Source organism: Narcine bancroftii, chromosome 3 (assembly GCF_036971445.1).
Source record: "Narcine bancroftii isolate sNarBan1 chromosome 3, sNarBan1.hap1, whole genome shotgun sequence".
Classification (NCBI taxonomy): domain Eukaryota; kingdom Metazoa; phylum Chordata; class Chondrichthyes; order Torpediniformes; family Narcinidae; genus Narcine; species Narcine bancroftii.
Genome location: NC_091471.1, coordinates 237264969 through 237279192, shown reverse-complemented (window position 1 = coordinate 237279192; position 14224 = coordinate 237264969). Strand labels below are relative to the sequence as shown.

Sequence of the window (14224 nt, the reverse complement as noted above, 5' to 3'; positions counted from 1 at the left end):
GCCATCCTCCACTACACATCAATAACTCTGTAGTGGAGAGAGGGGAGAGCACCAAGTTCCTCAAAGTCCACCTAACTAGTGACCTATTGTGGACACAAAACATCTCCTCTCTTGTCAGGAAGGCACAACAGCGACTGCACTTTCTGAGAAGACTGAAGTGGGCAAGGCTACTGGCTACTGTCCTGTCAACTTTCTACAGGAGCTCTAATGAGAGCATCCTGGCCGGCTGCATCAGTGTGGTACGGTTGATGGAGGTCAATCCACAGGACCATAAGAGCAGCAGTGAGGATCAGTGCAGTTTCTCTCCCCACCCCCTGCCTCGTTGATGGGATTTACCAGTATCATGGTCTAAAGAGGGCTCACAAACTCAGTGAGGACCCCTTCCACCCTGCACATAGCATCTTTCAACTACACCTTCAACAACTGAATGAAATGCTCATTTTACCCCTCCCTGGCTCAATTATATATTTGAGAATAGCATTTTAAAAAGTTTTAAATTGGCACACCTCGTTGTTAGTTCGCAAATCCAAGCAACACGTTATCTCAAGCAACCGAAAAACTCATATCCCGCATCTACAATTCCCAAAGGTGCCAGATACTGGGGATTTTACTGTAGATTAATACTGTAAATATGCATCATTTGCCTGTATGTGTGTTTACAGTGTGTTGCACCAAGGTTCATCAGGTTGTACTTGTACAATCAGATGATAAATAAACTTGAACTTGAATAAGATTGAGCAGTACTTCACATGTTAACTTAACAGGCACTCACACAATCAAAGTCAGACACCCAACCATAGCCACTCATTACCATAAGCAGGTACTCCACCGCTCTGTGTGGATTATTGAAGCTTGCCCTTAACGCTGCAGCCACCTGCTCACGATCATAACCCATAGATATGATTTCCGACACCATGGTCTCATATTCTGGAAAGAGAAATGATTCGAGATTCTTTTATTGTCATGTAATAAAAAAGAAAATATGATATTACATTAAATTTCACTTAGTCAACCGTAAGGCAGACAAAGATCCACCATCAGCAGAAATTGCCCGATGCCTCTTACAATCAGAGAAAGAGAAGCAAAAGAGAGTCCCCCAGAGTCACTGAGTGTCCGTGGATTCACCTCTAGTGCTCCCACAGCCTCTGCAGCCTCACAGAGTCCAGTCCAAACCATCGGCAACCTGAGTTCTCGATGCAAACCTCCGACATGATCAGCCTCCAGCACCCTCTAGCATCTCAGTTCCAAACTGCTTCAACAAATTTCAAGCCAGTCTCCAGCAATCGGCAGTCTGGTGTGAGTCCCTCAACCATAATGGCCAACAGCTTGCAGCCCGCAGGGTGTTCCTTGCCTTCAGTCACCAACAGCCCACTGCCTATGTGTTTCCTCAACCACAGATCCTCTCATCGGGGTCACCGTCCCATGGGTCGTCACCTCTGTTTCTCTTTCTCAAACAGGGAGGGTGTTCTCACCATTTTCTGGTGCCCTGCGCCAGTCCTCTGCTTCTCTGGAGTCTGCAGCCCCTCAAGGCCACTGCCACTTACAGGTGCCACCATCTGGCGCCAAGACCCAGTGGTCGCAGGATTTTAAAATAAACAACCATCGGCTACTTTAACAGGGCATTTAAAACATTTAGGGAGCCAACAGCAGTCAGACTGGCAGTTGAACCTCTGGAGAGAGCAATGTGTCTCTGTTCCCCCCTCTCCCGGGTCTGCCTTTACACATTTTTTGGAAAATGGAAAGAATACTTGTAGCGGTTAATGAAACGCCTTTACAGCACCAGTGATTGGGCCTGGGGTTAAAATCCCACACTGACTGTAAGGAGTTTGTATGTTCTCCCTGTGTCTGCATGGGTTTTCCCTGAGGGGGCTCCAGTTTCTTCCCACGGTTGAAAACGTACTGGGGGTTGTAGGTTAATTGGGTGTAAACTAGGAGGCACGGGCGTGTGGGCTGAAATTAAAACTCCAGTAAACATTTTGGAACATCAATACCCTTCCATGAGGTGCTGATGATCACATCTTTCAGTAAAGCAGGGGAAACAGCTCCAATAAATGATGACTTGACATGCCTTGTGTCACTGACCAGCACTACTGAAGGCCACAGTAAAACACAAATTGTCAAATATATTTTTTACCACAAGTGCAGCCCTTGTGTTTCCTAATATATTCCCACAGCCCTTCTCCATCTTTCAAAAACACTAGTATGGTTTTACCTCCCGATGCCATCTTACCATTGTTAAGAGGCAGATCTTCAGACGTGTCATTCTGCACACTGGGGTCTGAGAGCAAGTCCATTGACACCTGTGTATGGAGTAGATCACCGACGGATGGGGCAGAGATCATCTCACTGCCAGAAGGTGTTGAGCTTCAAATACAAATTGAAGACACATTTTCAATTGATTACATTAAATTGTCCTAAAATTTCTATGGTAAACATGGATTTTTCTGAATTTAGGTAACCCACCTCCACTATCGAAACAGTTCCAATGTTTCCATCTCTTCTTTATCTTATGCTAGTCATACTTTTCTGTCTAATCCCCCAACAGTCTCTCCTCCTTTCTGTCCATTTGCCTCTCCTGCCTTCAGTTTATATCTGTCACTGGGGCAGTACGGTTAGTGCAACACTGTTTCAGTGCCAGTGACCAGGGTTCGAATCCGGCACTGTCTGTAAGGAGTTTGTATGTTCTCCCTGTGTCTGTGTGGGTTTCCTCCAAGTGCTCCGGTTTCCTCCCACCCTTCAAAACGTACCAGGGTTGTAGGTCAATTGGGCAGCAAGGACTCGTGGGACGGAAGGGCCTGTTACCTTTCTCCATGTCTACATTTAAAAAATTAAATTGAAAATATTAAAGATGTCATTTTGATGTAATAGTTATAACTGAATTACTTATAAGCATGTGAATTATTATTCTAGAGACAGATCTGCCCACCCTTTATTTCTCCTTTCTCCCCGACCTACTCTCAAGACAATGAATGGTGGAGCCTGATTTCACAATCGTGTACCATTGGGAGCTGTGAAATAATGATCAATAACTGGAAATGGCATAACCTATTGATCCCCTGGGGATCACAGGCTGCGATACTGCGGCCCAGCAGTGCCTGTCTGAGACAGACCATGGTTCTGATGTGCTTGAACCAAGGAACCCCAGTATGCTGCCGTGCAGCATGGAATACCATCAGTATACAAGCATACAAAATGGTCAATCCCTGAAAGAGTGAGAGGTAAGCCTACAGGCTATGTTGTTCAGCAAGTCAGAATTTTCTCTTTTTTTTTTCCTTTTTATTATTTATTTTTTTAAAAATCTTCATGCAGTTTTATTTGCTAGAAGCCTTGGGATTCATCCAATTTAGTTAAAAAAAAATTGCACCGGCCATCTCACTTGTAATTTAATCCCTGGTTGGAATCTGCTAATGTTCCCTCTTTATATTGGCATTCCTGTCTTTTGGGTCCATGCACATGCATAGGTCACTGTTCTTTTTGACACACACCATTGTATTTGCCCATTCTTTTATACCCCTAGTGACATCATTCCGTTGAGTTCCTTTTTTTTTCACACTATGAACCATATTGACCAAAATACACATTTCCCTCTTGAATATACACAGTGTAATTTTCTCCCCCTTTCCCCCCTAGCCCCCCTCCCCACCCACCAAACGCTCAACATTAACAATACATTAAACACATTAAACAATGTCATCACACAACGAAAATAAAGAAGAAAATTGTGTCATCCACTTTTACACACTGGGCCAGTCCACCCCGTTCTCCTCTCAGTCTGTCATTTTAGGTGGTGGAGGTCCACGGTAGGACCCCCCGCCGTGTTCCATGCATGGCCCCCAAACTTGTTCGAATACTGTGATGTTATTTCTTAAATTATATGTTATTTTTTCCAATGGAATACATTTATTCATTTCTATGTACCATTGCTGTATTCTCAGGCTCTCTTCTGATTTCCAGGTTGACATTATACATTTTTTTGCTACAGCTAAGCCTATCATAATAAAACTTTTTTGTGCTTCATCCAAATCGAGGCCAAGTTCTTCACTTCTTATATTACTTAGGAAAGATCTCTGGATTTTTTGGTATGTTATCTTTTGTGATTTTATTTAATACCTGATTTAGATCTTCCCAAAACTTTTCCACTTTCTCACATGCCCAAATTGCATGTACTGTTGTTCCCGTTTCCTTCTTACAGCGAAAACACCTATCTGATACTGTTGGGTCCCATTTATTTAACTTTTGGGGCGTGTGTATAGCCTGTGTAACCAATTTTATTGTATCATGCGTAACCTCATGTTTATTGTATTTCTCATAGTTCTGGAGCACAGCTTTTCCCATGTTTCATTCTTTATCTTTATGTTTAGATCTTGTTCCCACTTTTGTTTGTTATTTCATCGTTCTCTTTCTCTTGCAGTTTAATGTACATGTTTGTTATAAATCTTTTAATTATCATTGTGTCTGTAATCACATATTCAAAACTGCTTCCTTCTGGTAACCTCAGCCTGCTTCCCAATTTGTCTTTCAAGCAGGTTTTCAGTTGGTTGTATGCAAACATTGTACCGTGAGTTATACCATATTTGTACTTCATTTGTTCAAAAGATAATAATTTATTTCCCAAAAAACAATTTTCTATTCTTTTGATCCCTTTTCTCTCCCATTCTCTAAAGGAAAGGTTATCTATTGTGAAAGGGATTAGTTGATTTTGCGTCAATAATAATTTTGGTGGTTGGTAATTTGTTTTTTTCCTTTCTACGTGAATCTTCTTCCAAATGTTGACCAGATAGTGCAGTACTGGTGAATTCCTATGTTGCACCAGCTTTTCATCCCACTTATATAGTATATGTTCTGGTACCTTCTCCCCTATTTTATCTAGCTCTAATCTGGTCCAATCTGGTTTTTCCCTTGTTTGATAAAAATCTGATAGGTATCTTAATTGTGCTGCTCTATAATAATTCTTAAAGTTTGGTAGCTGTAAGCCCCCTTGATTGTACCATTCTGTTAATTTATCTCACACCATCCTCGGTTTCCTTCCTTTTGTTATTAAGGCAAATAAATAAAGTGGGGGGGGGGGGTTTAACTGCAGATCATATCACAGAACAACATTATCACATCAGGGAAGTATAAAAATTCTTATGTAAGGGAATTTTACACGTTTTATTTTTATAATTTTTGTATTCAACATTATTTTTGGACATGAGTTAAGTTTAAATTGTTTATAATTATAGAATTTGATGTCCTGAACAAAATAAGTTAATGTAATAATTATGGTTCTGCTTCTAATTTTCAGTTGATGTGATTCATGTTGTCATTAGTATATCCTGTGTAAAGGGTTTTTGTTGATCTCAATAACAATATTTTAAAAAGAAAGAGTTTTCTCTGATATAAAGGATACAGCAGAGGTCCTCAATGGAAGCCAAGAGCTTGAAGTGAAACACAATAGAGGAACTTGGCTGGCCTCGTAGTGTCCATAGGAGGAACCATAACCAATGTAAGCCCTTCGTAAGGTGTGAGCAAAAAGTAGGCAGGACCTGAATAAAAAGGAGGAGGGAAGGGGAAGGGGAGGAGCACAGGCTGACAGTGAAGAAGCTACAGGGGATAGGGACAGGAGAGAAAAGCTGAGGATTGATTGGCCAAGTAGGGAGGCCCTGGGAATGCAGAGCTGGAAGAAAGAAGACAGGATCGGGAGGAAGAGAGGATTTGGAGGACAGAAGACATAGGGAATGGGGACGATGGAGGCAGGGGGTCTAATGGAAACTGGAGGTCAATGTTAATGCCATCCGGTTGGAGGTACCCAGATGGAAGATGAGGTGTTGTTCTTCCAATGTGCGGGTGGTCTCAGTCTGGTAGTGCATGAGACCATGGACAGAAATGTTAGCCAGGGAAGGGGACAGGAAATTGAAATGAGTAGCCACTGGGAGATCCACACTCTTGTGGTGGACAGAGCCACGGTGCTCAACGAAGTGATTTTCCAGTCTGTGCCCAGTTAGTTTGATCTTTTATCTCGTGTACCTGGATATTGACTCAGAGCTGGTTACAGTCTGGGTTTGGCTTCCTTCATCTGAATTCGGCTTTTCTCCCTCTGACTGTGACTCGGCGGGCGACGGTCCAGCTGTGGAAACAAATCCCACTTCTGCGGAGGCACCTTTTGGCTGCAGGGTTTTGAGAAACAAATTGTGCCTTCTAATGAATTTCTAAATTAGTAACTCATTACAGATTGTAATATATGAGACTAAAAATGAATCCGTTTTTCATTTACATGTTGCCTTTAAGAAGTTTGTGATAAATTGAATTTTGAAGAAAATGAAAGAAATACAAATCTTGCTTAAACTCTATCTACACAGGTACGATACTGTTGACATTACAGGTAAACTCTATCTACACAGTTACAATGCTGTTGACATTACAGGTAAACTCTATCTACACAGGTACGATGCTGTTGACATTACACTACATTTCAAAGGAGTAAATATTCAGTAAGATATTGAGAAACATCTCAAATTTAAAGTTTGACAGCAAATAATTCAATTACTTTACAAATTATCTACACTAGAATTCAGTTGAAAGCATGGGGTCATTCTATCAGAGTGGGAAAGAACTCACGGGTTCTGGAATTATTGTGCCAATAATATTGTGCCAACCTACCAAAAAATACCAAACCCTCCCTAGCCCATAAACCTCTATTTTCATTTCATCTATATCTCAAAGAGTCTCTTAAATGCCCCTAATGTTTCAGCCTCCACCACCATCCCTGCCAAGCCATTCCAGGCACCCACATCTCTCTGTTTAAAAAAACATACTCCTGATGTCTCCTCCCTTCACTTTGTACAGATGTCCCATGGTGTTTGCTACTCCTGTCCTGAGAAAAAGGTGCTGGCTGACTGCCCTATCTTTGCCTCTCATAATCTTGTAGACCTCTATCAAGTCATCCTTCATCCTTCTTTACTCTGAAAAGTCCCAGCTCTGCTAACCTTGATTTATTTTCCAATCCAGGTAACGTTCTGGTTAATCTCCTCTGCACCCTCTCCATAGCTTCCATGTCCTTCCTGTAATGAGGTGACCAGAACTGAACACAATACTCCAAGTGTTGTCTCATCAGAGATTTGTAGAGTTGTAACATCACCTCTCTACTCCTGAATTAAATGAATCCCAGCATCTCATAGGCCTTCTACACTATCCTATCATCCTGCATAACTACCTTGAGAGATATATGGTTTTGGACTCCAAGGTTCCTCCACACTGTTAAGTATCTTACCATGAACCCTGTACTCAGCCTTCTAGATTGCCCTTCCAAAATGCAACACCACACTTATCCGGATTAAACTCCATCTGCCAAACTCTGCATCCTATCTGTAGCCTTTTGTAACCTTCGACAACCTTCAGCATTATCCACAACTCCTGCAACCTTTGTATCATCCGTAAACTTACTGACCTGTCCTTCCACTTCTTCATCTAGGTCCTTTATAAAAATTACAAAGAGCAGGGTTCCCAGAACATATTCCTGCAGAACTCCCTCCAGTACTGTCCAGATGTAAAAGCAGGTTAACCATTAAATAGACAAACTCTCCGTTCACATTGCAAATTGTTGAACCAGCAAATAATAATTTTGCATGACTGTGGTAACCAAGGCTGAAAAAGAGAAAAGAGAATTGCTGCTATAACCAAAAAATATTGCACACCTTTGTTACCATAACAACAACAAAATTCTTCTCATCAATCTTGTATTCCTTGAGTTGGACATCATTGTTTAAAATCTTTCCAGCATAAATCAGCTTCTGACAGGCAACAGGGAAACTGGTGCCTTTCTCTGCTTCAATACATTCTTTCAGGGCTTTCACCTGTCAAATAATATTTTAACAGATCATTGGCAAAACAATCAGAACAATCATATCCACAGGTCAACCTAAAATTTAACTTCACATATAATGTTCCTGAAAGTCCCTTCAAAGGCTTCAGGATTTCAGCACCTTGAATGGTTTTACTGAATCACACAGCTTTAGCTGAAAATAAAAATAAGACATTTGGGGCGGGGGGGGGGGGGAAAGAAAATGTTTCTACATCTTGACCTGAAATATTAATTCAGTTTCTTTTTCCAAAGATGCATCCTGATCTGTTGAGTAATTTCCAGCCTTGTCTGTTTTTTACGCAAGCTTTAATCTCTGGAATGCATCACATTTATAGATTCCTTGAGCTGTCTCTGTGCCTGTAACTGGATGAGCGAAGCATTCATCTGAGGGTTATCCCCAAACAAGTAGAGAAAGTCTATCAGTCCCTCTGGATCCATAACACCAGAATGAAAGGCTTATTAAATGCAGACCAAAACAATAATGTTGTTAAAAATAATTATAATTGCATCCCATTTTCACCATCTATTTAATTTTTATTAATAATTTTATAGTTATGCAACAGTAACAAAAAGCATAGCATTTTTTAATACAATACACATTGAAGCTACCGATATAACATAGTACTGGTGGCACATGAATGTTATGACTACCATTGCACATCAATGAAACAGACAACTATAATCCCAGTGTATTACTTCTGGCTGTTATTGTGTAACCAATATGTCCAAGAAAGACAAATTTCACTAACACTGCTGCAGGTAAATGAGTAATTAATTTGTATTGTAGCGCAACACTGTTACAGTGCCAGTGGCCCAAGTTTAAATCCCGTACTGACTGTAAGTTTATACACTCTCCCCGTGTCTGCATGGGTTTCCTCCAGGTCCTCCGTTTCCTCCCACCATTCAAAACGTACTGGGGTTGTAGGTCAATTGGTGTAATTGGGAAGAACGGGCTTGTGGACCAGAAGGGCCTGTTAGCATGTTGTATGTTTAAGTTAAACATTTAAATTTATTGAGAGTTCAAGCAGAGATTAATCTACCCTTTGAAAAAACTGCTACATATATTCTGTATCTACTTCACCAGATGGACACGAGCAGAAATGTTTTATGTGAATGGCAATGCCTTGCAACAATATAGCCTTTGGTCCTACACCCTAGCATCAGTACCTTCAGGATTCTAACAAAAGGGAGCATTAAGAGCATGTTAAAGGCTCTCATACAGTTAAATCAAAATTGTATGTTACACAGCTAATACTCCAATGTTTTCTGCAGTGAGATATTAAATATTTCCAGGGATCTAACATAAATACTTCTGTAAATGTAGTTATCCCATTTATCTGCAAACGGTTAGATACTTCGTACCTAATGCTCTCATGACACAACATTTCACTTTCTCATGCTGAGTCATTCTTGCCCCCATAATATTAATTTCTCCAAAGCCTAATAGGTAATGACATAGCCTCAAAGCAGCTCAGGGGCCATCTCTCTATGGCAGAGACTCCACATTTGCTCAGGGTCCATCTCTCTATGGCAGTGACCACCACACAGCTCAGGGGTCATCTCACTATGGATTCCCCAATCACTGCTGCACCCTTCATATGGGTGAATCCACGTCCCAAGCCGCACCCTCTCTACCAGACACTGCCCTGTCCCTACTAGGTCCCGCCCTTTCCTACTCCCTGGCCCCTCCCTTGGCCTCACCCACCTCCCTAGCCCCTCCCCATGGTCCTGCTCACCTCCCCAGGCCCATCATCTTGATTCTACCCATCAATGCCCCTCCTCAACCCAACCCACCTCCCTTTAACCTGCCCTTCTCCACGCCCATCGATCCTAGCCCCTCCTCTTGGCCCCAATCATCTCACCAGGCCCTATCCCTTGTCCATGCCCATCTAACCAAGCCCCTCCCCTGGAACCGCCCATCTCTGGCTCCTCCCCTTATCCCGCCCATCACCCATGACTCCGCCCACCGCCCTCTTCCTCCCGCCCTCACCGTCTGCTCGGGGTCGATGCGCACGGTGAACGTCTGCTGCTGTAGTGTTTTTACAGTGACCAGCATGGCGGCGGCAGCGCAGCCGTGTCCTGGGGCCTCTCCTCACACCTACCCCGGAGGGGTCGAACCCCGGCCTCGTTTTCCTCCGAACTCGCTGCAAATTCCCACTGCACTGACAGGTGTCCCGGCTTCACACAGCCGCCATGTTGGCTAAAGCGCACGGCGTCATCCCCGTGACGCAACGACGTCGCCGAGCTCAGGTGCAGTCACGAATCGTGAATCCGGAAATGGACACCTGCCACGTCTTCCAATTGTGGAACAAGAGCTTTCACAATTGTGTTGTGTCTCCATGGAAAACACTCCAGGGCGAAGGTGTCTGCATTATTGTAACACCATATTGTTTGTATCAAATACAACTGTTCCTTTATTGAATTTTCTCGTGGCAATTTAATTTATAGTTTATTAGTGTCTATACAGTTGCAAGAATCAGTGTACCTAATAATCCTGGATGACAAACTTTTTGTTTTAAATGGGCCACAATTTAAGAGAAAGTAAATCATAATCTTAAAAATGCGTCAATTTTGTCCTTCGGTGTTCACTGACACTGGAAGATGCAAGCATACTCGCACAACCATGTGGAAGGAACCTGTACCCATCTGGCCTTGACTTCCAGTGGGCTATGCTTGCCAAACCCACGTGCAGATTCAACAAATCAGAAATCGCTTTGCCATTAGTAAAATAAGCTGCAGGTTTTAGAAAAATTAACTCAATGTAACCTTAGGTTGATTAATACTGTTACCATCAGAATCACAAAGGCTGCAGGCGACTTGCAGTAGGAGGACCCACACAGGCTGCAGGAGAGTGACTCATGGGAACCAGGTATCAGAAACGGGATTTGAGAGGGTGCTGAGGTCAAGAGTGGCTCCTGAAGGGCCTCCAGGCACAGGTTTCCTTAAAGTGTCAGTAGCTTGGGTTGCCAATGGATCAAAAAAAAGGAGTCTGTGCTGCTGCTGTAGAAGGGTGTCTCTTTTGCTTCTTACTGTAAGACAACTGTGTGCCTTACAGCAGGCAGAAAGCAATGTCATGTAACATTACATATTCTGTACTATTACATGACAATAAAGGAATCTTCAAGTTTATGTGTGATTGTACAAGTACAATCCAACAAAACTGTTCTCCAGTCCTCAGTGTAAAAACATGGAAACCTACAACCAGGCAACACATACAAATAATACACAGGTCAAGAATTTTCTCTATAAAAATATTTTGTACAAATGAGTCCAGATTCTCAGACTTTCACTTAGCATCTCAAGTGTTAGTTGACCTGAAGGTGGATGAATAATGAAGTACAGATACTGCCTTGTCTTTTTTCATGCACTATTTTTTTAAATTTATTTTGTAATGTGGTTTTGAAAACTATCATGTCAAACTCTGATCTCTCCTGGATCTGATCAGAAATGCATGGTTTGGTAAGAGATGTCACATCTCATAGCAAACTGAGCTTTCTGAAGATGTGACCAAAAAGGTAGATGTACATAGGGATTTCAGCAGGCATCAACAAAATTCTGCAATGTTTGGTTGCTCTGGAATGCTTTTATCATGAGGGGTCCAAGGCAAGATAGCAAAATGGATAGAAAATTGACCAAGGAAAATAGCTGAGGGTGATGTAAAACATGCAAATCTGCAAATCTCTGTGGTTGAAGTAAAAGCACAACACTGGAGAAACTCTGGTTATACATTATCTTTGCTATATAAAGTACACTGTTTGACCAATGTTTCAGGCTTGAGCCCTTCATCATAGGACAAATTGGTGTGAGTACAGTAGAAGAAAAACTACATGGAACCTGTGAGTGAACTGAACCAAGCAACCAACTTTACTGCTAAGAGATTATCAGCATGACCCCCATGATCTTCTGCAGGCACCCCCCCCCCCCCCCACCCCTTCCCAGGACCATTGTGATATCAGCCCAGTATAAGCCTGCACCTCCATTACCCGGTTTGCTTGCAGATCAGTGCAGCCCACTACAAGGGTTAAAATAATTGGTAACAGGAATCGCAAATTGAATCAGACACCCCATCTGCATTTGGTCTCAGATCTTGTTTGATTAAATGGTGCATGATTTACTTGCTCTTCCAACATAAATATGGAGACAGCCACCTCAGAGAACACTCGAGGTGGGTCAAGTCCAACCCAGAATCTTTATTCAAAGTTGCAAGCTTCACCAGGCCAGAGGAAAGGATGAGAAATTCATAAAACTCACTTCCATTTAGTATTTATTGTAGAAATGTGATCAAATGCATCAGTATTGCACACAGAACTTAAGTTTTCCAAAAACACGGTCATTGATTTAATCACCAATTTACAACATTTAAATAACAGATTAAAATGAGAAACTTCAGTCTTGGTCTGTACAGAAATTAAGTTTTGTTTTGAATATCTTTTGGAAATAAAGATTTTCCTCCTCTTGAAACCCTATATAAAGAATGCAAAATACAAAGTAGACCTGGATTTGGAAAGAGCCAAAAACATCTGTGCAGTCCTGTGACACCCAGCAGTTCTTCAAATCAATGAGCAAAGGCAGTTGTACAACTACACTTGGAGTTGAAGCCCGTTAATAGGAAATAAATCTAAACCAGTGTTCCCTGGAAAGTTACAGGTATCAACTGCAACACTTTAGACAAGCTTAAATGCACGCTTCAGTGGTGCATTTGAACAAGTGGACCCCGCAGAGAAACCCAACCAAGCTCAAGCTACTACTTGTGAATACTTGAGGGCTGGTGCCAGCATTCTTTCTGAAGGATCGACCCATTAGAAAACTAAAGTGACCATCACCAGTTGAAAGAGCAGAGAAGGATGTCAAAGAAAGCCCGCAGAGATGAATGAGGCTGTTATTTCCAGGCTCAATGTGGCTGCTCCGTTGAGAACAGTCAGGTTGGTGTTGTGTGCAAAGTAACCGCCAATCCCACTTTCAGATTAGATTCCTTCTTTCCTCAAACCACATTATGAAGGTTATACCTTAAGATAGTAATTTAGATCAGTTATCTAGATCCATCATTCCTTCTGTGGATGCACATTTAAATCTGTCCCTTTCATCCTAGCCCAACTAAAAGAACCCAAGCCACATTTTTCTAACCATTTGTAAACAAAAAAAGCACATTCCAATAAGGGGTCCCAATTGCTTTGTGTAAAGGTTCTTTCTGTACAATGCCCTGCTGCCATTTATTCTCCCATTATATTACAATCTTTATAACTCATCTTTTGGAGCAGCTTCTGTTTCTTCTTCTTCCTCCTCCTCCTCTTCATCTTCCTCTTTTTCTTCCTTGTCTTCATCTTCCTCTTCCTCATCTTCTTCATCACCCTCATCCTCCTTGTCCTTCTTCTCTTCTTCCTCTCGCTTCTTCCTCTCCTCCTCATCTTGTTGCTCCTTCATTTTCTTTTCAGGATCCTAAGGTGATAAAAAATAATTGACACAAAAACAGCTACTGAAACAAAAATTTAAATTCTGCCTAAACAGGCTACTTTAAATCTCCTGGAAGGCGGCTCACTAATTAAATGTTGTTAAACACTCACGTCCAGTTCCCTTGCATTGCACCAGAACCAAACTCAGTGCATGGTGGGATGAAGTGGGGAACTGATGTATTAAGAACTTGGCCAAATTACAAATGCCATGCATTTAGGGTCATCAGCCCAAGCAGCAGGCACATACACATTTGGCAAATTATGCCATATATTGGATACAACATGTAATCTGTTTGAAGGGCAAGATAACACTGGACAAAGAAGATTTGGCTTGCTGAACACTTTCGGGAACATTTTATGGATTTTGGGCTGCTGATCACAAAAATCACCTCAATAGTTTCTATCATGTACCTTTAAGATACCAACTGATTTCCTGTCATATTTCGCCTACTTCAAGTAGACAAAACCATAAAGTGCAACATGTTGTTGAAAATTCACTTCCTGCATTTGCACGTGGACGTCTTCCCTGCTGATCTTGGTGCAGTGACGAACATGGTGAAAGGTTTCACCAGGACATTGCAACCATGGAAAAGCAGGATCAGGGCAATTGGAATCCACCAATACTGGCCAACTATTGTTGGACACTGACATGAGAGGCATCAGATGCCGAGTACAAATCATCAGGCAGCAAAAAATATTTTTAGGTCAGTTGAACACATGTGACAGCATCATTATGCAATTAAACTTGCTAAATTCAACAAGTGTATTGGGTGGCACGGGCTCGTAGGCCAAAATGGGCTGTTCCCAATCTCCTAAGTTTTAAAAATAATTGAATGTTTCTCCAACTTCCGATGTGATGCAGCAAATCTGAAATTATCTGTGTTCAGTTTGAGGTTTCTATCATAATCCCCATTTGTTTGCAAGAAGCAAACCT

At 41.8% G+C, this 14224-nt stretch overlaps 2 protein-coding genes across 5 annotated transcripts in view; both read right to left on the bottom strand.

Annotated features, from left to right (window-relative positions):
• LOC138758362 (UV excision repair protein RAD23 homolog A-like) overlaps window positions 1-10077 on the bottom strand; it is a 44518-nt gene extending 34441 nt beyond the window's left edge. Inside the window, exons 1-5 of one of the 3 annotated variants that reach the window (XM_069927176.1) lie at window positions 9831-10077; window positions 7674-7832; window positions 6007-6146; window positions 2231-2364; window positions 812-927 (exon numbers count right to left, since the gene is read on the bottom strand). In XM_069927176.1, coding sequence (XP_069783277.1) covers window positions 812-927; window positions 2231-2364; window positions 6007-6146; window positions 7674-7832; window positions 9831-9896 — 615 coding nt within the window. In that variant the 5' untranslated portion in view covers window positions 9897-10077. The remainder of the gene's footprint in view (window positions 1-811; window positions 928-2230; window positions 2365-6006; window positions 6147-7673; window positions 7833-9830) is intronic. The other 2 variants (XM_069927175.1, XM_069927177.1) reach the window with 2 other exon arrangements.
• Window positions 10078-12087: 2010 nt separating this feature from the next.
• The window catches only part of LOC138758361 (calreticulin-like), a 59722-nt gene continuing 57585 nt past the window's right edge, over window positions 12088-14224 (bottom strand). For both annotated transcript variants that reach the window (XM_069927174.1, XM_069927173.1), the window contains exon 9: window positions 12088-13276. In XM_069927174.1, coding sequence (XP_069783275.1) covers window positions 13076-13276 — 201 coding nt within the window. In that variant the 3' untranslated portion in view covers window positions 12088-13075. The remainder of the gene's footprint in view (window positions 13277-14224) is intronic.